Source organism: Thalassophryne amazonica, chromosome 5 (genome assembly GCF_902500255.1).
Source record: "Thalassophryne amazonica chromosome 5, fThaAma1.1, whole genome shotgun sequence".
In the NCBI taxonomy this organism is placed as follows: domain Eukaryota; kingdom Metazoa; phylum Chordata; class Actinopteri; order Batrachoidiformes; family Batrachoididae; genus Thalassophryne; species Thalassophryne amazonica.
Genome location: NC_047107.1, coordinates 23,001,963 through 23,028,733, shown reverse-complemented (window position 1 = coordinate 23,028,733; position 26,771 = coordinate 23,001,963). Strand labels below are relative to the sequence as shown.

Sequence of the window (26,771 nt, the reverse complement as noted above, 5' to 3'; positions counted from 1 at the left end):
CACAGTCACACCCTGAGGGCGGAAACTGGGGGGAAAAACAAAAGAAAAAAAAACATACAAACAAAACAACCCCAACCCCACCCCCTCGGCGCAGTGGAAACTGGAAGTACGTCCAGTGTCACCAACCACGACTATACCCCAGAAGTCAACCGGGAGGAGTGGAACAGCGGTAATGGCAGACAGCACAAAACGGCGCCACCCCTCCGACTTCCAAACCAGCCACCAGCTGCGGGTATATTCCACTGCCCCAAACCTCAGCTACGCCGATGGCAGACGGCTCAAAGGCACGCTGAAGCCGGAGGTGGAACAGGGAATCAACAAAAAAAACACCCCGAACCCCCCCCCCCCCTCCCGGGTGCAGAGGTTACCTGGGAAACGCCCAGCATAACCAAACTGCACCACTCCAGCAACGCCGACAACCTACGGCTCACACGGCTGGAGCCAGAGGAGAAGAGAGGGCACAACAAAAAAAAAACAAAGAAAAAAAAACAACCCAATTACCCCCAACCATCACCCCCCAGAGGACCGTCCCATCAACCCTGGGAGGTGAAACCAAAAGAAATAAAAAGAAAGACTAACAGACTAACACAAAGTTAACTGGGCAAGGGCACGACCCCAGAACACTAACAGTGCAGAAAATCACATAAAAACCAACTCAAAAAAACACCCACAAAAAATGAACCAACACAAAACTAATCAGTGACTTATACCGTTAAGCTCAAACAAATGGAACACACCTGTTCCACCTTAAGAGCATTAACGGTATTGTGACTCAGTCACCAACAGGGGGAGCCAAAGTGCTAAAAATAAAAAACCCCTTTGGTAACCGAGAAAACAACTCCTGCTGCTTTCCCTGTGCGCAGCTATGTGTAACACACAACCAAAATGTGCTTCAACTAAATTACGCCGGAGCTGACACAACAGACGCAGTAGCTATCTTTACCCGGGGAAACGGGGCTACAACTGTAACACAGGAAGCCCAGCGACCCGTGCCACAGAACTCCGCCGTGCGCGTTCACCCATTACAGACACACTCATGCAGCTCCCGTTTTACCTCTTATCCGGTTGAAGTGTGACGCGAAGCCGTCGCTATTCACACTCCACAACAACCCACGGATAAGGCACAACACAGGAACACGGCTGCAAGAGAGCTCAAATCTGTCTTCAATAATGGGTTCTCCGACGCGCTCCATCCGGGCGGAGAGCACCCGCAACTGATCCGGATAACGTCTGACGTCTGCTGCCGCCTTCCCGGCACAGTACCGTTTCTGCTACTGCTGGGTCCGTGATGTAATGGCCAGAGACTACTGTTATGTGTCGGACGCAGGCGGGGGACCGACCAGCGTTTGAAGTAAGACCCAGTATAAAATAAGCAGAGCACGGTACAAAGGATAACAGAATTTAATAACATAACAGTGATGTGCAAAATTACAAACAAATAAGTGCGCGGTCTGGCGTGGTGGAATAGCGGTGCGCTCCCAGCAGCACAAACGGTCCGGAGCCAGAACAGTTCGGACCCAAGGACCCCGCCGACACCCCCCAGGTGGCCGCGACCAACCGAGTCTGTGAAAGAAGACACCATCATGTGAGTCCACACTCCACACACAGAGAGACCACTCAAAGGTGTACACAAACAGCAAACACTTCCTGGCTTAATCACTAATCAGCTTCCCACCCTGCAGGCATGGAACACCCAGTTCAATTCTCCACTGCAGTGGAAGCTGATTAAACGACTAACATATCAGCTCACTATAATAAGGTGTGAGGGACACCACATTTACTGACTGTACTAATGTTAGTCACAAAACCTAAAGTACCTCAGGAAGTGTGCTGACGAGCGTGAGACCTCACCCCCTCCTCTTTCACAGACCATGGCATCAAACCTGGTGGTCTCTGCATCCATGATGATGAGATGGCTCTCTAGACGACGATCTCACCCGTCTGGTCACAAGGTCGAGTCTCTGGCAAATACACACTGTGTACTCCAGACTTAAATGCAACCATGCCCAATCCATAAAGATGCACCACAGCTGTGAGTCTGACGAGCTGCACATGACCAGCCTCAGGTGATCAGGTGAGGTCCTGATAGCTCAGCCACACAGCCACTCAGTCCTGAACGCAAGCCACCTGGAAGGAAAAACAAAAAACAGAACAGAAGACAGAAACAAAGGCAGCCAGGCACCCCAGCCATACAACAGGCGCTCGCGCACAAGCCCAACCCCAGGCCTGGCTCCAGGGTGGGACCCCGGCTCCGCCATACTGGGCGACGTCACGGTCCTTGATCTTTTACTGGTCATGGAGGTTCTGAACTGCCCTTAGTCTGACCCGTCACCTAGGACTTGTTTGCCTTGGGAGACCCTACAGGGAGCACAAAGCCCCCGACAACATAGCTCCTAGGATCATCCGGGTACGCAAACTCCCCCACCATGATAAGGTGGCAGCTAGAGGGGGAGAAGACAAGAATAAAATAATGTTAAATTCCTCTGTTTTGCCTCTGTGTGGAGGGGGCAGGGCTGCATGACAGCATACGCACGCTTGATGACATGCTCATCAATATTTAAGTGTTCCAACTGCCAAACAAAAGAGTTCTGCCTGCGGTAGAAATGCAAATGAAGCCAGATTTAACTGTTCCGCCCCGGACCACAACGTGCAGTAACGACCCGGACTGCTCGGTGGAAATGGGGCTGTCAGCATACGCTGGATAAGTTGTCGTGGTCTGACAGCTGCATCATTTATTAGACGTACACCCGCGTATGTCAGCATTTTTAATATGGTTGGCATAAGATAGCTAAATCGTCAATATGTGATAGATCCGTATTTAAACTGAATAAATTTTGCATTCATCTGTTTTTTTTATTTTGTTTGTTTTTGAATACTTTGTTGTGTTTTTGTGGCTCAACATCAGAACTTTTGACTTTCAGTTTCATTAACAAAACATTTGTCTCTTATTTAACACTGTAGCCATCCCGATGCACCACACATGGAGTTCAACACTCAAACCGTATAATGCACGGCTTCGAGTTGTTTAATCCGCTTATACCATGGTCCCACACAGTGAGCTAACACACAAATATTTATTTAAGTTAACAGAACTTGATAAAAATGTGTGAGTATTTGGGAATATTTTATGTTTTGTCTCCGATGCACTTACGGAGTCTGCGGGTTGCGCCACAGCGGGCCACTCACACCGCCCCCCTCTCTCTGCTGTGTTGCACTGTGACAAACTCTGGCAAACAGGTCCAGAAACTACGCTCACTGTTTTGACGTGGAGCGCTCGGCAAGGATAGAACCGTTCTCTTCTTCTTTCCCGTCTTCAATCTTGTCCAGTTCGTCCGATGTTAAATCTTTACGCAGTTGCTTTTGCTGTTCTTCTCATTTGCTGTCCTCTTTCTATTCCTCAAATGTTATGGTGACAACCAGAGCAGAGCGATTATAACAGGGACTTAACTCACCAAAGTACATGTGCGTATAATGCACGCCAGTTAGACATGGAATTCTCACTGACCATGGTATAAATATATATATAATATGGGAACATTTTAACTGAAGAACTCCACAAATGTCTTTATTCAGTGTTCAAACAGCCAAAAGTGATTTTGAAGGAAAAATGCTGCAATACAGCCGCAAACGCGTAACTGCGCCAACTTCTTGAACGCTGCTCATGTTGCTAGCCTCAGTTCCCATTGAGCATATTGAAAAGCAAACAAACAAAACAAATTTATCAGTTTCAACATTTTATGTGTTGTCTTGATCATGTTTAACTGACAGAAATCATTGCATTCTGTTTCCATTTACATTTTACCCGGCGTCTTTTTATTGTAAATTGGGTTGTAAAAACCTTTCAGCGAAAAACAAGCGTATCATAACATGAATAAAATAGCATGTACAATATAATGTCAGTGTAAGCAGAGAAATTTACTGAGTTGCGTGAAGCCATGCACTGTTTATAAAGTGGATCATCCTAAACTGAAGGTAATGTGTCACCTCAGCCAACAGTGTTATGCTTTGTACTCTGCTGGATTGCTGGTGTGAATTGGGCACCACAGTCTCGTTTGAGGGCGGGCGCTAAAGGGATAAAGTATGACGCATATGATGTAATTTCTCTACTTCTGGTGGACAAACCATGACATTTCCAATGGGTTTTTGGGCAAATTACATGCAAACAAAGTGAAAATGCAAAGAAAAATTGACGATGTGGTGGAAAGTGGATATGTGTTGCGGTTTGTTTATGACCTGGCGCTCAAACGTGTTGAGGCGATTTTGCAGGCGAGAGAACGGAGCTACTCTGGTTAGCTGTGTAGGCTAACACTTACCGACACGACGTCTCCCACTCGCTTCGTCTTCTCTTCTCCACTGGGAACCGAAAAAAAATGCTTTTCATGACTGCTTCGGTGATTGCCGCCAAAAACAAAGCAGTACACCATTTATCCGTGTGAACTTATCCTGTGTATATATTGCACAATGGAGCGGAGGTCCCCATAAGTGGTCAAATCCCACGAAACCACACAAGGTTCAAACAAAACTGCGGTGCCCTATAAAATAAGATGAAAACAAAAATCCACTTATTAGGTCCACCAGCGAAGATGGAGTAGGTTATGTTTTGTTTGTTTGTGCACAGACTGGAGCCCACAGTTTTTCATATTATCCTTGTGAAATTTTTACTGAAGATTAATTCATAGGTCAAATGGCAAACTCCGGAAAAATCTTGGGAAACTGTAAAAATTTTTAACACTAAACAAAATTTTACAAATTCATAACTCCGTCAAAAAGATCAAATTTCTTTTTTTTGAGTGTGTTATGTAGGATAGTATCTTCATCACCTGACAAAGTTTTATCTGGATCTGATCCGGATTACAGATTTTGTGGCCATTTAAATTTAACATTGAAAACCCCATTTAATGTATATTTTACATTATCTTAATCAAACGTGCACCAATCACGCTCATATTTGACGGTGACGTGCAGACTGGCACTCACTATCACCTAACAAAGTTTGATCCAGATCTGATCCAGATTACAGATTTTGTGGCCATTTAAATTTAACGTTGAAAACCCCATTTAATGTATATTTGATATTATATCTTAATCAAAAGTGCCCCAATCACGCTCATATTTGAAAGTGAGGTGCAGACTGGCACTCACTATGACCTGACAAAGTTTGATTCAGATCTGATCCGGATTACAGATTTTGTGGCCATTTAAATTTAACATTGAAAACCCCATTTAATGTATATTTGATATTATATCTTAATCAAACATGCACCAATCACGCTCATATTTGAAAGTGAGGTGCAGACTGGCACTCACTATATGACAAAGTTTGATCCGGATCTGATCCAGATTACAGATTTTGTGGCCATTTAAATTTAACGTTGAAAACCCCATTTAATGTATATTTGATATTATATCTTAATCAAAAGTGCCCCAATCACGCTCATATTTGAAAGTGAGGTGCAGACTGGCACTCACTATGACCTGACAAAGTTTGATTCAGATCTGATCCGGATTACAGATTTTGTGGCCATTTAAATTTAACATTGAAAACCCCATTTAATGTACATTTTACATTATATCTTAATCAAACAGGCCCCAATCATTCTCATATGGGAAAGTGAGGTGCAGACTGGCACTCACTGTTGCCTGACAAAGTTTGATCTGGATCTGATCCAGATTGTGGATTTTGCGTACATTTGAATTTAATATTGAAAAGCCCATTTGGTGTACATTTTGCATTATCACTTACTGAGGTGTTGCTGGGCTGGTAGCATAGATTTACATTTACGCTACCTGTCCATACCTGCCTGCAGTAGCGGGCGGGTATTGGGTAATGGGCGGGTATCCCAATACCCCCCGCTGTGCATAAACTGATGTCATAGCATGCGCAACCCCAGAACTGTCCGCAGACAATAACATGAAAACGCAAGAAGTGTGTGTTGGTCCCATTATGGATATTCCGGATGATTTTATCATGGATAGTCTGACAATGAACAGCAGCCAAAGCAGCCAGCTTGATGAGGACACCCTGCCGAATTTGGCAGTGCGGTACCCCACATGACAAAAGTTAAAGTGAGCCAACTTTTTATGTACGAGTTTGGTGGGTGTTGTGCATTTTGACATGACATTAAATATTGTTAATGTGATTCCATGTGTTATGTATCTCAGTAAGTGATAATAATGCAAATAACATGCAGTTGTCCTGCGGGTGTCATTTTCTGAGCCCCTCCGTCCATGCAGTCGCACAAAATGACAGATAATCGCCCTCGTCTAACTCGGGTGAATATCGGTCATTTTGGGTGACTGGACATGGACGTCGGGACTCAGAAAATGCATACCGCCCTCCAAAAGCATGTTACTGTATTATTATATCTCAATCAGAAGTGCTTCAATCACTCTCATATTGGAAAGTGAGGTGCAGACTGGCGCTCTCAATGAGTAGACTAAGTTTGATCATCTGATCCGTATTGCAGATTTAGCAGATATTTGATTCTTTTGTTAACATCGAAAAGCCCTTTTGATCTATATTTTGATATATAGATATATTTCATATCTATATTTTGAAAAGTCACTTCTAACAGGACTTTACCTTGAAATTTTTTTCCAAGGTAAAAAATGTGTCAAAATTGGAAACTAGTGTTGGTGGAGGTTTGCACGGTGCTCTAGTTTTTATTTTGTCATGTTTTTTTAAACATTGCATGATGAATGCTCTCAGCATGCGACTGAATTAGTTGTGTGTCATTAACAGACTGAAATGCTTCATTTTTATATGCACAGACTAACTGCTTTGTCGAGCAGAAAAATGTACACCGAGTCGCGAAATCGTGGGGAAAGAGACAAACTCTCTCTCTCTTATTGTTTGCATTTTACTGCTGCTGGTTCTGTGTGAACAGACATGATATTTGTGTGTTGTGGAGATATGACAGGGAGATGGCTCGTCGGTGCTTTCATCACGATGAGCAGATGGTAACTCAGGGTTAGATCACAGGTGGGTGCCAACAACAACACCCGTATGTGTGTCTGCCTGGAGATTATTACAGATAAAACATTCAAACAACAAAAAAAGACATTTAATGTCTTTTAAACAGAGACTGATGAAAACATTTTTTAAATTTTCTCTTACATCATCAGAATACATGTGAAGGGAGTGCTGCAGTGTAACCGACAGTAATGACAAATCAGAGTCGCTGACTGAAATCCTATCTCATTAACTGCAGCAGTACTGATAAATTCAATAGAGAGTACTTGTAATCATAAATCTCTAACCATAAACATTAATCCTGCAAATAATTTTTTTTAAACTTTGAGGTTTTTATTGACACTTGAGTAATATTTTTTACAATAAAAATATAAATCTCTGATCAGTTTTCACCTTCAACCATCATTTCATTTTTGGGGGGGTGATATGCTACAGCATCCAAACTCTACAGTTTAGTGTTAGTACTAATACTAATTTATGCCAGATGCAGTAATCATTTTTATGTCCAGCATCCTCTAAACAGAAAAACCACTTGCAGTTCTGTGGATGCACTGCTCTAAAAATGAGGTGTGGTCAGGAGCAGAGCTGGTGCATTGATAAAACAACACATGCACGCTCTGCTTGCCTGCACATATCATCGCTAGTCGGTTGCTTTGGTATAATATTAATATGACAGCATATTATGGCCTCTGTAGGAAAAGAAAATATTATATTCTTAAAATACACAATACAATTAAATTAAAAGCAACTATTAAGTTAAACACACAGGAGAAAAAAAAGCCTTCACCTTGCTGCAGGCTTCACCTCAGGGAGCTTTGGTGGCTGTTGTCCTCTCTGCACCCTGACAGGTTGACACAAGTCCTTTTATAAAACACAAATCCATTCACTTGGACCCACTTCCTCGGTACCACAGTGCTGTGTGTCTGGAACATTTCAGTTTAAAGGGAAGTACTGTTGTGAAGGTGTAGGAACACGAACCCACAACAGGGGGCGTTAAATGAACGGACAGTGGATAAGCCAAACAATAACAATTTAATGTTGTGAAGTCCACAGCGGAATACAGACAAACAGTTTTGGTACCACAGACAATTATATGTAGCGTGACGTGTGGGCAGGCTTGAGGATAGGAGACATCCGTCCTGAGCCGAGCCGGATCCCACACGGCCTTCACCGCCAACGGATCTGAAGAACACCGGAGCCGCCAAGTCCTGGATCCCCAGGTGGCCACCGTCTCCAGCTGTCAGACCTGGTACTGCTGGCAGAGAACAGAAACAGTATTGATGAGTGTGAGTTTGCACACTCAGTAATCCCACAGTCTGTGTTCTTTTGGGAGGGAGCACCTCCACCTCCAATCACACAGTCGTGCAGCTCCTGTCTAACCACTTATCTGGTTGGAGTGTGAAGCGAAGCCGTCGCTGATCACACCAAACGCCAATCCCTCAGATAAGGCACACCACAGGAAAACGGCTGCAAAGAATTTCAGACTCTAAGTCAGAGTTAAGTGTAGCAGAGAAATTACCTCTCTAGTGGCTGATTTCTCGGCGGGGAGGTGGAGTTGTAGTCCGGCCTTTATGGTGGTGGTGATGTACTGTGGATGAGTGACAGCTGGTGCTGATGATGAGTGACAGCTGTCACTCCCGGTTGCTCCGACGCCCTCTCGTGCTTGAAGCCCACACTTCAAGCAGGGAGCCATCTGGTGGCGGTGGGCCAGCAGTACCTCCTCTTCAGCGGCCCACACAACAGGATCCCCCCCTCAACGGGTGCCTCCTGGCGGCCCGGGTCCAGGATGAAGCTCCTCTTCACCCAGGAGCGCTCTTCGGGTCCATAACCCTCCCAGTCCACCAGATACTGAAACCCCCGGCCCTTTCGACGGATGTCCAGGAGCGTGCGCATGGTCCAGGCAGGCTCTCCATCTATGATCCGGGCAGGAGGCGGCGCCGGTCCGGGGGTGCAGAGAGTTGATATGTGGTAGGGTTTGATTCGTGAAACATGGAACACTGGATGAATCCGGACTGAGGACTTTAAGTATGGAAAATGGTCCAATGAACCTGTCCTTCAGTTTTTGGGATTCTACCTGTAGTGGAATGTCCTTCGTGGATAGCCAAACTGCCTGCCCGGGCTGATACGTAGGGGCCGGGGCACACCGGCGGTCTGCATGGGCCTTAGCCCTCGTCCGGGCCTTGAGCAGGGCAGAGCGGGCGGTATGCCACACCCGACGGCACCTCCTCAGATGGGCCTGGACCGAGGGCACCTCGACCTCTCCCTCCACTAGCGGGAACAATGGGGGCTCGTACCCCAAACACACCTCAAACGGGGAGAGGCCGGTAGCCGATGATACCTGGCTATTATGAGCGTACTCGATCCAGGCCAGATGGTCACTCCAGGCGGGTGCACGGAGGTCACGCAGCGGAGGGCCTGCTCCAGTTCCTGATTCGTCCGCTCTGCCTGCCCGTTCGTTTGGGGATGGTACCCGGACGAGAGACTTACGGTGGCCCCCAGTTCCCTGCAGAAGCTCCTCCAGACCTGGGAGGAGAACTGAGGACCACGATCCGAGACAATGTCCGATGGAATCCCATGCAGATGCACGACATGGTGGACCAGGAGGTCTGCAGTCTCCTGGGCCGTCGGGAGCTTCGGGAGGGCCACGAAGTGGGCCGCCTTGGAGAACCGGTCCACTATCGTGAGGATGGTGGTCTTGCCCTGGGACGGCGGGAGGCCCGTGACGAAGTCCAGGCCGATGTGAGACCAGGGGCGATGAGGCACGGGCAAAGGGTGGAGGAGGCCCTGGGTCTTTTGATGGTCCGCTTTGCCCCTGGCACAGGTGGTGCAGGCCTGGACATACTCCCGGACGTCGGCTTCCAGAGACGCCCACCAGAAGCGCTGCCGGACAACTGCCATGGTTCTTCGCACCCCTGGGTGGCAGGAGAGCTTGGAACCGTGACAGAAGTCCAGGACGGCAGCTCTTGCTTCTGGTGGGACATATAGTCTGTTCTTTGGGCCAGTCCCCGGGTCCGGGTTCCGTGTCAGGGCCTCCCGGACGGTCTTCTCCATGTCCCAGGTAAGGGTGGCCACAACAGTGGACTCGGGGATGATGGTTTCGGTTGGGTCTGACAGCTTGGTCCTGACCTCCTCTTCGTGCACCCGGGACAGGACGTCAGATCGTTGGTTCTTCGTCCCGGGGCGTTATGTGATCCAAATGTCAAAACGCCCGAAGAACAGTGACCAGCGGGCTTGCCTGGGGTTCAGACGCTTGGCGGTCCGAATGTACTCCAGGTTCTGATGGTCAGTGAAAACCGTGAACGGTACCGAAGCTCCCTCCAACAGGTGTCTCCACTCCTCCAGAGCCTCCTTCACTGCAAGAAGTTCCCGATTGCCGACGTCATAATTCCTTTCAGCCGGGGTCATCCTGCGGGCAAAATAGGCACATGGGTGGAGAACCTTGTCGGACTTCCTGCTCTGGGACAGCACGGCTCCTATCCCTGAGTCAGAGGCGTCCACTTCGACTATAAACTGGTGTGCAGTCGAGAACCGGCGTTTCAACTCCCTAAACGCAGCTTCGCACTGATCCGACCAGGTGAAGGGGACTTTTGTGGAGGTCAGGGCTGTCAGGGGACTAACCACCTGACTATAGCCCTTGATGAACCTCCGGTAAAAATTAGCAAAACCGAGGAACTGTTGTAGTTTCCTACGGTTTGTTGGTTGGGGCCAATCTCTCACCGCCGCTACCTTGGCCGGATCAGGGGCGACGGAGTTGGAGGAGATTATGAACCCCAGGAAGGACAAAGAAGTACGGTGGAACTCGCACTTCTCGCCCTTCACAAACAGCCGGTTCTCCAACAACCACTGCAGGACCTGACGTACATGCATAACATGAGTCTCAGGATCCGGGGAAAAGATGAGTATATCGTCCAGATATACGAAGACAAACCGATGCAGGAAGTCCCGCAAGACATCGTTTACCAAAGCTTGGAATGTCGCGGGGGCGTTAGTGAGGCCGAACGGCATGACCAGGTACTCAAAGTGACCTAACGGGGTGTTAAATGCCGTCTTCCATTCGTCTCCCTTCCGGATCCGAACCAGTTGGTACGCATTCCTAAGATCCAGTTTTGTGAATATTTGGGCTCTATGCAGGGGCGTGAACACTGAATCTAACAGGGGCAGAGGGTATCGGTTGCGAACCATGATTTCGTTCAGCCCCCTGTAGTCAATGCATGGACGGAGTCCGCCGTCTTTCTTGCCCACAAAAAAGAAACCAGCACCCATCGGGGAGGTGGAATTCCGGATTTTTTCTGTGTGTGCTCGGTTGAGCTGCAGAGAAAACACTCCCCACGGACCAGCATCCTTTGTCTCTGATCTGATCGCCTTTTGGCCCTGCTCGTTTCCATAGCAACGTCAGCAGGGGGAGCTGTCGTCACGTGGAGTGCCCTGGCTGTGGAGCGTGGGGAAGTCGGCTCCCTTTCGGACCCGGGAGGAAGAGGGACGGCTTGTGCCTGACCACGCCCTTCATCTCGCTCCCGTCGGCATTCTGTTAATCGGTTGTCTAACCGTATAACCAGGTCGATAAGCCCGTCTAAATCCCGCGGCTCTTCCTTTGCCACCAGGTGCTCCTTAAGGACCAGAGACAGTCTGTTTACAAAAGCGGCGCGGAGCGCAACAGCATTCCAGCCGGCTCGCGCTGCCGCAATGCGGAAGTCGACTGCATACTTAGCTGCGCTCCGACACCCCTGCCTGATTGACAGCAGCAAGTTCGAAGCAGATTCGCCTCTATGGGGGTGATCAAAAACCTGCTTGAACTCCCTCACAAACCCAGTATACATCGTTAGGAGCCGTGAATTCTGCTCCCAGAGCACCGTAGCCCAGGCGCGTGCCTCTCCTCGAAGCAGATTTATTACGTAAGCCACCCAGCTGGCGTCTAACGCGTACATGACGGGACGCTGTGAAAAGACGAGCGAGCACTGCATTAAGAAGTCCGCGCATGTCTCGACACAGCCTCCGTACGGCTCCGGAGGGCTTATGTAAGCTTCAGGGGACGGTGGGGGGGTTCGTTGAATGACCAGCAGAATGTCTGTTTCAGGCCTCCTGTCAGCAAGAGGAGGTGCTGCAGCAGCGCCCTGAGCCTGCGCTTCCACCTTGGCGGCGAGAGCCTCCATCCTCTGATTGAGAATCACATTCTGCTTGGTGACTAAGTCCAGCCGAGCAGTGAAAGCGGTTAAGATTTGCTGCAGCTCACCTAACACGCCTCCTGCTGACGCCTGTGCACCTCTTACGACGTGGGCTCAGGAACACTTCAGAAAACCATTGTCAGTTAACACAGTTCGTCGCTACATCTACAAGTGCAAGTTAAAACTCTACCATGCAAAGCGAAAGCCATAAATCAACAAAATCCAGAAATGCCGGTGCCATCTCTGGGCCCGAGCTCATTTGAAATGGACAGATGCAAAGTGGAAAAGTCTGCTGTGGTCTGATGAGTCCACATTTCAAATTGTTTTTGGAAATCATGGATGTCATGTCCTCTGGACAAAAGAGGAAAAAGACCATCCAGATTGTTCCCAGCGCAAAGTTCAGAAGCCAGCATCTGTGATGGTATGGGGGTGTGTTGGTGTCCATGGCATGGACAACTTACACATCTGTGATGGCACCATCAATGCTGAAAGGTACATCCAGGTTTTGGAGCAACACATGCTGCCATCCAAGCAACATCTTTTTCAGGGACATCCCTGCTTATTTCAGCAGACAATGCCAAGCCACATTGTGCACGTGTTACAACAGCGTGGCTTCGTAGTAAAAGAGTCCAGGCACTAGACTGGCCTGCCTGCAGTCCAGACCTGTTGGCCATTGAAAATGTGTGGCACATTATCAAGTGCAAAATGCAACAACTGAGACCCTGGACTGTTGAACAACTGAAGTCGTACATCAAGCAAGAATGGAAAAGAATTCTACCTACAAAGCTTCAACAATTAGTGTCCTCAGTTCCCAAACGCTTATTGAGTGTTGTTAGAAGAAAAGGTGATGTAACACAGTAGTAAACATACCACTGTCCCAGCTTTTTTGAAACGTGTTGCAGGAATCCAGTTCAAAATGAGCAAATATTTGTATAAAAACAATCAATTTTAGCAGTTTGAACATTAAATATCTTGTCTTTGTGGTGTATTCAATTGAATATAAGTTGAAGAGGATCATTGTATTCTGTTTTTATTTACATTTTACACAACATCCCAACTTCATTGGAATTGGGGTTGTATGTTAAATTTTGTCAATGCAGGTGTTCCACCAAAAACCACACACTGGCCAGTTTAACTTGTTATGACTGCAGTCATTAAAATAACCATTTAAAATAGGTCAACTTTAGTCATCTTTGAACTTGTCCAAGGTCTGTGTCCCAAGAATGTTCCCTGTGAATTTGAAGACCCTGGCACTAATAGGAATGGAGTTATACTGAGCACAGACAGACAGACAGATGGATGCAAAGGCTTTCGCAATATCCGATGGACATATTTTGACCTCGGGTAAAAATAATTTCTATACACATAGACTGATTCACTCAGCATACTTCTTTTTTAGTAGCTGATGCTCCTGTAATGTTTATTGAGGCCATTATCTTTAAACATCACTGAAGTGTGCTGAGAGGTTTATGTGTTCTCTGTTTGCTTTTCTTTCTACAGACCATCCTGATATGAAGCCATACTGATTGGAGAGCAGCCACGCTCCTTTAAGATGACACGGACGCATCCTCCTGATATACTGGCATCCACTCTGTATCAGGACATTGCTCTAAATCCAATTACTGACCACTCTGTTTCTCTCCACTCTTCCCAGCAATGTGACTTGAAAATGATTGACAAACCGGAAATAATTAACAAAAGACACTGCCGTAGCTTTGACTTTATTGAATCTCTGGATGACCCACAGTGCTTCTCTTCCACAATGGAATACCCTTACAAAAGGGAAGACAATCACACATTAAGCAAAGATCTATTATGGAACGGATTAGATCAACTGGGGCACCACCGATTTTCATCTCCCGATCTATTTTACACTCTGCAGTTCCGGCAACATGCCAGTCAAGACAAAACCAGCAATTTTATGTGGTCGGATTCAAAAAGAGAGCAAGGTCTAAAAGTGCTCCCAGATTCAAGTCCACACTCACCCCTATACCCATCTCAGTATCTCCCCCAGAAGCCAGGAAGAACAGAGATGCACCTCCACCTGCATCAGATACTTTGGGAACTTCTGAAACACATCGAGAGTCCTTTTCCTCCAAGGCTTTCTTGAATGAGGTTCATCCTATAAAACTTCAATCTCATTCTCCTCTCTATGTCTCGGACTGTTTTGAAGAGGACAAACGTGATAAACCAGCTACAACTCCTCATGTCAGATGCCGTATGGACATTAAACCAGATGCGGCAGTACTACAGCATGCGTCGAGACAGATTCCGAATGTACAGAATGACCATGTTTGGCAGAGATCCTCCCATTCCAGTGGCAGCAGAGGTTTGTATGTGCCGTGCCAGCTTGTCTCTTCACCAACGCCCACTCCAAGCGAATGCTACAGTGGAGATTTTAGACCAGGATACCACTACACCAGCATGTCTCCTATATCTTTCCAGCATCTAGACATGCATAGAATGTCATCACCAACAGTCCCATATTTGAGTCAAGAACAAAGAGCTTACTCAAATCCTAACATTCCCACTAAATTTTTCTACACAGAAGACCCTGTTCGATATCCCATCCATCCCTTTTCTAGAACATACTTTCAGGATCATAGGTCTAGTTTAACCAGCCAAGGTAGTGCTGTGACCAGCCAGTATGATCCAGGAGCTCGATGGGTTCACACCCTTCCAGTCAGATCATGCTATACCGATCATCTATCCAACCAAGCACCAGCACAGACAGTCTATAAACCTTACTCCACTAGTGAGGCAGGGTCCTGCTTTTCTCAAACACCACTGTCCAGATCTTATTATGAAGAAGACAACCGATTCAATCCATACCGTGTGAACAGCTCAAGGTTGTCTTTCTCAAAGCCATTCAACCCACCCGAAGAGCAATACATTCCAACCCGGCCATATCATACAGAGGGCCGTCGACGTCCTCATATATCCCCAGCCTTTTCAGATGACTTGTATCACTCAAGTATATCTGGTTACTCATACCAGTCCTCTCAGCACATACCAGCAAGAATAAGGCAAGACCCCATTATGTCCCCATGGTTTCCAAACAGCTGTAGACTTGGAGCAGAGGTCAAAAACCATTCCAAGTCTTGGGACAATATTTTGTATCCACGGCATGACATAGAGCGGTCAGTGCCCCGTGGGCGAAGCTATGAAAATCTGTTTTACCACAGAACACACGGAGCCTCCTCTGACATTACAAGCCAACCTGTTATACTTAACCTTTCAAGCTCACCAAGGCGCTATGCTGCCCTTTCTCTCTCTGAAACTTCATTAGAGAGGGGCTCAAGCAGTTCCTGGAGGAATACCAAGAGCAGTCACTGGTTTGTGACGCCGGAGATCACCATAACTGACAACGACATCAGTGCTGGCAACACCAAGAAGCGAGATGTGCACTCTGTTAATTGGGATGTGATGGACAGTGAAAAGACACCATCTGCACGGGTAATGCTTCAAAAGCAGCCATCCCTCAAAACAGATGTAACCAAAGACACAAAACACAACTTTTCTTTGCAACAGAGTCTCGAGCAACTGGATGAGCTATTAGCTGACTTAGTGGTTGATTACAAACCACCAACAATCAAAACGTCCAATGAAGACCTGGTGGACCAGGTAAAACAACCAATTAGTGAAGATAATGAAAAAGACAGAGGGTCTTCTGGACAAGACAACCTAGGATGTTTGAACAAAGATGTCACATCCACTAAATCCAGCCCTGACACTGTCAAAGACCCTGACAGTGGCTGTGATGGTTTACAAAGGAGTGCAGAAGAGTGTTCTCCAGATCACAGTACAGATGAAGATGACACAATGGTTTGTGCTAACAGGAAGTGCAACCGGGTTGAGAGCATGTTCAATGCCTGTTTGTATTTCAAATCATGTCACAGTTGCTACACCTTTTACTGCTCAAGAATCTGTCGCAGGGACGACTGGGAGACTCACAAAGAGACTTGTCTGTATGGTCGCGTCAGCAGTGTGTGTCGCCACGCTCTCAAATTCTGCAGAGAGAATTCAGACATCCATAAAGCCTTCTCACGTGTTGCTCGAGCTGGTTATCTTTCCAGAGGCAGAGGCATTCTGTTTCTGGGTTTTGCTAATCCAGGGACAGCTGACAACTTCTTGCAAATTGGGCTCGAGAGCCTCCTAATGTCTCCAACGTACTTATCTCTCAGAGAGCTGGATGGCTTCAAGGACAACCTTGGCGAATACTGCAAGGAACTGCAGCAGGCAGGTAGTGAATATGACCCAAATGAATGTTTCCTTCTGAATGTATCCATAGCTGTTGGTGAACTAGTGCCTAACAGACCTTCACCAAGAATCCAAGCACCGACAGTTCGAAAATATGCAAAGGTATCCCTAGCTTCTTCAAGCCCGGACAAAAAGGTACCCAAAAAGGAGATGGAGATGGAAACTCTCATCCTCACTCCACCTCCAGGTACGCCGGGCATTGACAAGGAGGGGGAGGAGGGAAGAAAAGCCAGAGAGGTTTGTTTTGTCAATATCCAACGTGAGCTCAGGACCAGGGGAGTCTTCCTTCGTCACGAGTACCCCAAAATTTATAATCAGCTTTGTGAGTTTGTGGAAAGCAACAAAAGATTCACACCAACTACTATTTACCCAATAGATAAGAGAACAGGGAGGCAGTTTATGTGCATGATCATGGCTGCATCAGAGCCAAGAACACTGGACTGGGTGGGTACCCCTCACCTCTTGGATGATATTATATAGGATAGCACCACAGAGTTCATGATATTGATGTCAGTGTGTACATACTGTAATTACAAGGGGTGATTGAACAGATTGAAATATGAATATGGAAAGACATCAGATAAATTTCTCATTTGCCCACATTTCTTCTGTCATTGCGACACGTGCACACGCTGCCTGTTGTTTTTAGCTTGTTTGATCCTGTTGCATCATGAAGAGTTAATAGCCTGCATGTATAATAGGCAAATAAAACTACCGAGGTTATTAATGTGAACATTAACGTGAACATTTATGGAGTTTGCCGTTTTTGCAGAAAATGTATGAAGCACACAATATTTCTAAAGTACAGGTCTCATTGCCTCTGCAAAACATGGGTACGCTCATGTCTCACGTTTTAACAGTCATCCTCTATTTTTTTTTTCCTCCAGTAAATATTATATTGAAACCTCAAATTATAACTTGTTACAGTGGTTGTTATATTACAACTGTTAATTCATTATTATTATTTTTTTTTTAGTATTTTAAATATTAGTTCCTAAATATGCTGTAGTTGTGTGTGTGGGTGTCTGTTTGAAAATTATTGCTATATTAGTTGTTTCATTAAAAACTTACACCGGTATTTATTTTCCTGTTTAATTCAAAAATTAGATTTTTTCATTATTATTACATATTAAATCACATAAGACTTGATGTCAGTCTTGTTTTTTAATTTATTTTAAAGTGGCCTTCTATCATAAACACATGCATTTGACACAAAGCAATGTATAGGTTTAGCTATTACTAAAGGGTTGACAGCTTTTGACATAATTACCTGTGTGAATGAAGTTACTATGCCCAAAGCATGTTATTCAGGTATTTTAATAGTGATACTGCTTATAATTAAATTTAAGTTGTTAAATTAACTACCATCTGATGCCTAGAAATGTAAGAGGTATATATTGAATATTACAGAATTTGATCAATATTATCCCGAGACCTTATTGTAACTAAGATTAAAGTAAGTTCTTGAACCATATGCAATAAAAGAGCAACAGCAACAACTATATTGTAAACTGTTTAATCATTTAAAAAAAAAAAAATGAATTCCTTGGAGCCATGAACTGCAAAATCTTTTTTTTTTTTTTTTGGACTGACGTGAATTACAATGTAAGAATATTCCTGATGTAACTGCAGTACAGCACAGAACCCAGATTGATATGCCTGCTCCACTGCATTATTGACTAATCTAAGGTTGCTCTTTTACTCCATTATATATATATATAAATATATCTTTGTGCAAGACCTTCTTCAACTTTATATTTTGTGATGTTTATAACCTACATAAATATATAATAAATGGAATTTAACAAGTGTGACGAGTTTGCATTTCTCTTCCAGTATACTGTTTATCAGGAAGTTTTCGAGGGGTGGGGATGTGTTGGTTGTGTGCCTGGATGGTTGCCATCTGGGACCCAAGGTGGCTTTGTGGTGTTGCAGATAGGGTAAATCGTGACACCAATGCACGCTTCTAGACTTAATGTACTTCCGAGCGAGCGCAGTGACTTATGTTGCAAAAATCTAAAACACGCCATTTTGGCTATAAATTTAATATGGCGGTGGGGCATTCCAACACAGGGGGGCCGCCAGGGATATTGGGTCCCATTAAAAGAAATCTTACTGGGCCACCCCCATGTTGTTTTGTCAGTATTATAATTGTATTTGGGGCCTCTCTGGGCCTGTCAATCATGGGCCCCTAGAATCCTTCTCCTTATTCTCCCCTTTTCGGCACCCCTGTTCCTATATGTAACGACATAGAATTGTGGACGTTTAAGGACATTTGACAGAACTCAAGCTATATGTAACATTAAAATTTGGATTTTGCTTTTAAATTGCACAATATGGCTGTTTTAAAACAATTTCTAATATTTTCAGTTTGAAATCTTGTATCACTCAAGTGCTACTTTTGGGTTGCAGTAAAAAACTAGAAGCACTCAGAGAGTGCAAACCTCCGCCAAGGCCATAGGGTCACTGACCCTAAAGAGATTCCCTCCTTGGCACAGTGATCTATTCAACAGTTCAGTGTTCCAACCAAAACTATGATACATACACTTTTCTTTCCTGTATATTTGACATCCTTGACCATGAAAACATACCACTAGAACTTAGAATCACTTTTATGTCTTTATTAGTTCAAAAGTTATTGTATAGATTTTTCAGTAATGGCGGTTTTCTTCTGGATCTAGCTCCATAACATTTGAAGCTACATCAAATCTGATGACACCTTACTGAATCAGTACAGATTCAGCTACAATTTGCTGTTAGTTGTGCTTCTCTAGCTTCATTTGTCACCTCACACTGACGCACACATTTTCTATTTTCCCTATATTTTTGCATATTCTGGACTTAACGCGTAGCCAGGAGTGGGCCTGGATGGGCCTGGGACCGCCCACTTGTCAGCCAGGCCCGCCCCATCCAATGAGAAGGCTGAGTCAACACTCGACAGTCACCTGTTGTTGCCTCATTGTATTCCTATGATATGGTATTGCATTAGCACTGAGCGACAATAAATTTTGTCAAAAAAATCTGGTTCATCTTCTGTGATTTTCATTAATTCATTTTCAGAGTACAGTGGTCCCTCGCTATAACGCGGTTCACCTTTCGCGGCCTTGCAGTTTCGCGGATTTTTTTTAGAGCAATTTGGCATGCTTTTTTTTTTTTTTTTTTTAACGCGCATTGTGTTCTGCGTCCTTATCAGGCGGGCTGGTCGCGGCACTGGTCGGCATCACCGCGATTGCTCTCACTGCCTCCAATGCGCTTTCTGTGAGCTCGATAAACGCAGCAGGGGCCACTCACACCGCCCTCCTGTCTGCTGTGCGGAATTGCGCCAAATCTGGCAACAGGTCCAGAGACTACGCTCACTGTGGCAGAGCTCCGTGGCCACCGAGAGAGGACTTGGATTCTTTGCGGGTCCCGCATCTGTACCTCCGGAGGCAGTGAGCGAGGGGAGAGTACGCGCATTGTCCTGCGTGTGTCTGTTTATAATCTTCAAGCACAGAAGAAAAAAGAGAGTGTTTACACAAGAGAGAAAAGTGAGAAAATGTTAATGCCTGTTTGAGAAAAGTGTATAAAGTGTGTAGTGAGGGGTTTTACAGCCTTAAAACAACTATAATAAATGCAAAAAATAGCGCTGACTACTTTGCGGATTTCGCTGTTTTCTACTGTTAATCGGATAAAAACGTCCACCAGAACATCCATGTTGACTCACAGACTGAATGCACTCTCTGGGCTTTCCCTTGAAAGAGAACTGACCGAATCATTGGACTATGATGACGTGATAAGAGAGTTCAACAAAAAACCCCGTCATCTCTTGCTGTAGCATTAAAAGAATCATCAAATGTAAGTGTGAGACCATTAATTACTTTTTTCTTCTAAATAGGCCCAATTGTTAATATTATATTGCAACTGCCACGAATCATGTTGGTGTCCGTTCTGATGGTTTTTAATTTGGCCGCCAAGCCATGGTTTCCAGTGTTTATCAATTTCATAATTTGGCCACCGAGCCAACCTGTTTTCATGTTGTGGATATATTTTGAATTTTTACTTTAAAGGACTTTACATGACTAAGAGTTGCGTTGCTGCTTGCATTGTCCATGGGGTGCTTGTGTCTGACACTTTGCGTCTGTGTCACTGTGCACACAGAGTCTGTGCAGTTGGCTGAGATGTGTTCATCATTAAACTTGGAATTCATTTTTGAAACAATGCCTTATTTAAATACCTATTGACGTTTTGGGTTTAGGCTCAGCCAAGTAGGCTACCAGACGTGAACTGTGTGTGTGTGTGTGTGTGTGTGGCACTGCTGCTTGCATTATCCATGAAGAGTACTTGTGACATGTTGCGTCTGTGTGTTCACTTTGCCAGTGCTGTAGGCTAAGTGATAACGTTGCTTGCGATGTCCAAACGAGGCACACTTTTTCAAACAGTGTATTATAATACCTACACCTTACCTACAACCCCAAAGGTTGGGCCTGTCTGATTTTTTCTGGCCCACCCATTTTATGATTTCTGCCTACACCCCTGATTCTGGATCACCAGATCCGGAATCCGGATCCAATCATCACCAAACTTTGTTGTTTGATAGAACATTTGACTATGTTACACCCTAATTTTTTTCAAGCCTTTCTGCCTTGTTTTTGTGGCATTAGAAACTAGAATGTCAAAATTCCCCCTATCCCGCAATGGTGAAGAATCCTTTAAAAAATTCCTGGATCCGGATTGTGATCCAGATCACCACTAAAATTTAATCACTTGTTCCTTTTGTCATTTCCAACCACTCCACACCATTTCATCAAAATCCGTTCAAAACGTTTTGAGTTATCTTGCTGACAGACAAACAACCAAAGAAACAAACACGACCGAAAACATAACCTCCTTGGCGGAGGTAAAAATAATTACAGGACTAATTTCAACATACCTGTGATGTCTCACTGATATCAAGGAACATTAATCCAGTCCTGAATTCAAAATATGTTTTGGATTTTTGAAGAAGAAAAAAAACTATTATGCTAGAGCAATATATTTTTATATTCAAGTTTGTCTTCATTCTAAACTAAAAATATCATTAGGTTTGTTAGTTTCTCTAAATCACTTAGTTGCAGTTACCCAGTTACATTTAATCAGTCACTTCCAACAAATAAATTACATCAATAAGTTAGTTATGCCCACAGTTATCTTAACCTTCAAGCAGCCAAAGTATTTTAGAAACAGAAATAAGTGGGGTAATTTATGACCCAAATTAAAAAGGTATACAATGACTGTATTTGAGCTCAAGTGCTTCATTTTTTGTGTGACAGATATTTTAAAAGGTTCTAATGTAACTAATTGTGGTTTTCAACCTTTTTTAATGCAAAAAATACTGACTAAATGTTGTCACATCCTGCTTCAAGTGTTATGCTCAGTGGATCCGTGATGATGTCCTGCACGAAACACCAGTCTAGAGGAGGAAGATTTCTTTGCCTGCATGTGGTCTTTAAATCCTGTTCTGCAGTTCACTGTTTCTTACAGACTGATCCTCGGGTAGGCCTACTGGGGGCATTTCTTGGCCTCGGGTTCTTCAACAGGTTCGTTCTTGAGTTTTGGCTCAACCACCAGGCCTTGCCTGAACTCCACCTGCTCCCCTTGGGCCTTAAATTTATGGGAAGGCTTCCACAGCAGTAAATCTTGCTGTTCTAGATCAGTTAGCCATGATTCACTTCAAGATATTACAACACAGTGATTGGAAGTGAAACATTACAGTCAAATCAAAGCCTATAATGTTAAAAAGCAGACATATTTTCCTAGGGTATAAATGATCCCACACAGTTTTCCATTATCCTTGGTACACCAATGGGCCAATTCCTGTGCAGAACTATGAAAAGGTGTTGGAGAACCAGGTTGACAAATTCATGACAATTCAGTAAGGTATATCTTATATATTATATTCCAATTCTAGTATATAAAGGTATATCTAAAGATCTAACAAGGAAGAGTAAAATAGAGTAGAAAAGAGTAGCGCAGTCCCACGTAGGTGCCTGGTCTTGTAGAAAAGAGTAGAGTAGACCCACTTAGGTGCCTGGTCAGGGATGGTAGGTTTTGATATTAAGCTTTCCCAATTAATGAAGTAACAGTAGCATATATAAATATATGGCTGAGGTCATAAAGTAACAAAAATTGACTTAAAAATTAAAAGAAAATTGACCTTTGACTTGCTTTGTCTTTACTTAATGATCAAAGGAAATATCTGTTGGGGAAAGTGTAGTGACACGGACCCACAACAGGGGGCGCAAATGAACGGTCAATAGATGAGCCAAAAGGTAACAATTTAATGTTGTGAATGTGCACAACGAATATACAGACAATCTCAGAATCTGATAGTCAATACACAAAGGTGACGTGTGGGCAGGCTCGAGAATAGAAGACGTCTGTCCTGAGAAGAGCCGGAACCACACGATTTCCGCCGCCACCGAACCTGGTGAATACTGGAGCCGCCAAGTCCCGAATTCCCAGGTGATCACCGTCCCCGACTGTCGGATCTGGTACTGCTGGCGTGGAGCACAAACAGTGAGATGTGGGTGTGTGCACACCCAGTAACAAAAACAGTCAGAAGGTGGAAAGTCACCTCCACCCCTAATCACACACTCGTGCAGCTCCTGTTAACCACTTATCTGGTTGGGGTATGAAGCGAAGCCGTCGCTGTTCACACCAAACGCCAATCCAGCAGATAAGGCTCACAACAGGAAAGCGGCTGCAAAAAGAGTTCATACTATGACACAGTTTTCAGTACAGCAGAGAATATTACCTTCACAGGTAGATGATATCTCGGCAGCGAGGTGGCGATGACATCCGGCTTTTATGGAGTGATGAAATGATGGGTGACAGCTGTCATGAGTTGATGTGTGACAGCTGTCACTCCCGGTTGTGTCCGTGGCGGCAGCGCCCTCTCGTGCCTAAAGCCCGCACTTCAGGCAGGGCGCCCTCTGGTGGTGGGCCAGCAGTACCTCCTCTTCTGGCGGCCCACACAACAATATCATTGATATAGATCTGCACCAAAATTTAATCAGGTCTTCCTTGGCCCAAGGCCTGCTGTACCTTTTCACCAAATTTCATTGAAATTGTTTATTGTCTTTTGGAGATATCCTGTTAAAAAAAACAGCCACGTGGCAACAAAAACATAATCTCTTTGCCAAATGTAACCAGGTTATAAGTTATCCCTGAATATTGATATTTATCTAATACATGTTGCTTTTTACAACACTGGAAATAATTACATATAATTTTAAAATGCAGTTATTTAAACCCCACTAAACAATGTTAAAGCCCAAATTACAAACATTGGTGATTTATCTTAATCATTGATTTCGTAATTTTACTGTAAATTTTTGTTCAGTATTAGTTTCTTCTGTATATTTCACTTATTGAAATTGATGTGTGAATGTGATATTTTGTTTGACATATGTGCTACATATCATTTGTTCTCAGATCTGTGTTGTAAATTAAATAATGACCTCAATAAATGTCCTAAATAAATAGAAAAAGGTGAAATTGGACAATGGTGTGTGTGACTGTGCCTGTCAGAATAGGTGAACGTGAGGCATACTTGTAAAGCGCTTTGAGCTTCTGATGCAAAATTGAAGAGTTCAGATGCAAAACCCAGTAAGTCCTTTTTTTTCAAATGGAGAAAAATTCAGCTGAAAATAGAGATTTAAAGGAAATCCTATGGAAATGTACAGACTTTCATCAATAACATGGAAGCGGTTTGTTCAAATTCTTTCATATTTTGCACACTGACGGTCCCCTTGACAGCCAAGTACATAATGGCCTCAACTAAAAATGTATGGCTTTGGAGATAATGGGTTTTGCATCTGAAGTCTTCAAATGGAAAAGCATCATATAAATGCAGTCCATTTACCATTTTGTCCAATTTCAAACATACATATATACATGCTTGTATGTGTTGTGTGTTTATACAAATGTGGGTTTCATATAAAAATTTCAATAATATATCGTCATTTTAATGTTACGAGACCACCACCTAGTGGTAGAGTATCAGTAATACAGCTGTTTTCTCCAAATTGCCAAAATAATTTTTTCTTATATAATGTGATTAGTAGACCCAGGTGAACTAATGCTTTTGTGCAATGAGATTTTTAAGTAATTGGTTTAATTTAACCCTAAAGAATAAGGCCTACCCTATTTTCTTGATTTGGAAAAAACGTAAAGTCTGGACTACAGATTTCACGTGTTTCTAATATGCTGATATCTAAAATGTCATTGTCCAGACACACAATACACAATCCGACCTAAAGCTAAAAGCCAATTATTAAATGCTGAAAGCTAACACAGTCAGTTGAAAACTAAAATTAACTGAATATAAAAATAACTTAATCTAATATTAATTTATTCTAAAACTGCCTGCATATAAAGTTAACTGAATATAAAAATCACAACCTAAAAATTAATCTGAAACTACTTGCATATAAAGCTTTTAGAAACCCAAATGCCACCACATTATGAAACTAAGTGAAAGCTAAAAGCTAACTTAACATAAAACTTGCTGAAGGTAAAAGTAATTCCAACACTAAATATAAAGCTAACCACATGTAAAGTTAAATGAATATAAAGTTAACTATATGCTAACACTTAAATTATTCATGATAGAAATGTACATTTCTGGGGCTACACAGTGGTTTAGTGGTTAGCACTGTTGCCTTAGAGCAAGAAAGTCATGGGATCACTTCCCACCTCAGCTTTTCGGTGTGGAGTTTGCATGTTCTTGATATGTTAGCAAGGGTTCCATGCGCTGCCGTCCTCCCGCTTACAAAGACATGCGGGTTAGGTGAAATGGACCCTTTAAATTGACTGTAGGTGAGAGTGTGAATGTCGGTCTATATGTGGCCTTACGTTAGACTGGTGTCCTGTCCAGGGGGCACCCTGCTTCACACCCTATGACTGCTGGGATAGGCTCCAAGCCCCCAAACCCCCACCTTGACTGGAGCAAGTGGGTATAGAAAATAATGAGTACACATTTTGGGACTTTCCTTGGTTTATCATTTTAAAGAATTAAAAGTGCCATCTTAAGAGAGGACAGATGCATCTCAAAAAACTAGAATATCATGAAAAAAGTTCAATGCTTTTGTTAGAAATTGAAAATATATATTCTAGACTTATTACATACAAACTAAAATGTTTCAAGCAGTATGTTATTTCAATTTTTATAAGTGTGGCTCCAAAAAAATAGAAAATGAGTTTCTCAGACTCTAAGAATAACTCATTTCAAGTCACTATTTCCAGAATAAACAGCATAAATCTCTCATTGTGGTACAGTATACACAACCACAATCATGAGGGAAAACTGCTGACTTGACACTCACTGACACCCTCCACAAGGAAGAAGCCACAGACGGTCATTGCTAAAAGAGCGGAGTGCTGTGTCAAAGCATATTCATGGAAAGTTGACTGGAAGGAGAAAAGTGTGGTCGGAAAAGATGCACATGCAACAGGGATGACTGCAGTTGTGAGGAGACTCTCAAGCAAAGTGATCCATAAATTCTCTATAGGGTATTGTCAAGAAGAAGATACCAGACTCAACAGTACAGACAAGCTGAAGGGTGTATCAAAGCAACCTGGGCTTCCATAACACCTCAGCAGTGCCACAGGCTGATTACCTCCACGCCGCATTGACACGGTAATTAATTCAAAATACAATCCAACAAAGTATTGAGTGCATAAATAAACATACTTTCAGAAGTTTGACAATTGTGTATTAGAAATCGTGTGTGGTGTGTGTGTGTGTGTTGTGTGTGTGTGTGTGTGTGTGTGTGTGTGTGTGTGTGTGTGTGTGTGTGTGTGTGTGTGTGTGTGTGTGTGTGTGTGGGGGGGGTGATCTTATGAAATATTCTGATATTTTGAGACACTCATTTTCTTTTTTTTTTCATGACCTGCCGGCTTTAATGACTGTGGACAGGCCCCATCACCCTGACCTCGGTAGTCATGAAGTGCTTTGAGAGGATCATCTTGTCCCACATCAGAGACATCATCCCTGCAGATCTGGACAGACACCAGTTTGCCTACCAGAGGAACAGGTCTGCAGATGATGTCGTCTTTGTTGCACTCCACTCAGCCACCTGGCACAGCCAAATACATACGCCCGGATGCTATTCATAGACTTCAGCTCCGCCTTCAATACAATAATCCCCTATAAAATGGTTCACAAACTCCAGGATCTTGGACTTACCACTTCACTCTGCACATGGATTATAGACTTTCGTACCTGTAGCCCGCAGAATGTCAGGATAGGAAGACATACATCCACCACCATCATGCTGAACACTGGGGTGCCACAGGGCTGTGTGCTCAGCCCAGCCCCGTTCACCCTCGTTACTCAGGACTGCACCACCACCCAC

The 26,771-nt window shown here is 44.1% G+C and overlaps 1 protein-coding gene and 1 long non-coding RNA gene across 2 annotated transcripts in view; one reads left to right on the top strand and one right to left on the bottom strand.

Moving 5' to 3' along the window:
- unm_hu7912 (un-named hu7912) overlaps positions 1-18,206 on the top strand; it is a 45,346-nt gene extending 27,140 nt beyond the window's left edge. Inside the window, 2 exon segments of the mRNA XM_034169782.1 lie at positions 13,636-14,057; positions 14,060-18,206. Of these exon segments, the coding sequence (XP_034025673.1) occupies positions 13,688-14,057; positions 14,060-16,875 (3,186 nt within the window). The 5' untranslated portion in view covers positions 13,636-13,687 and the 3' untranslated portion in view covers positions 16,876-18,206.
- Positions 6,011-26,038, bottom strand: LOC117510166. Its single transcript, XR_004560638.1, has 3 exons — positions 25,958-26,038; positions 25,035-25,038; positions 6,011-6,022 (listed from the first exon to the last, which is right to left on the bottom strand). It is a non-coding gene; the product is annotated as an uncharacterized LOC117510166 (long non-coding RNA).
- Between the last annotated feature and the right edge of the window lie 733 nt (positions 26,039-26,771).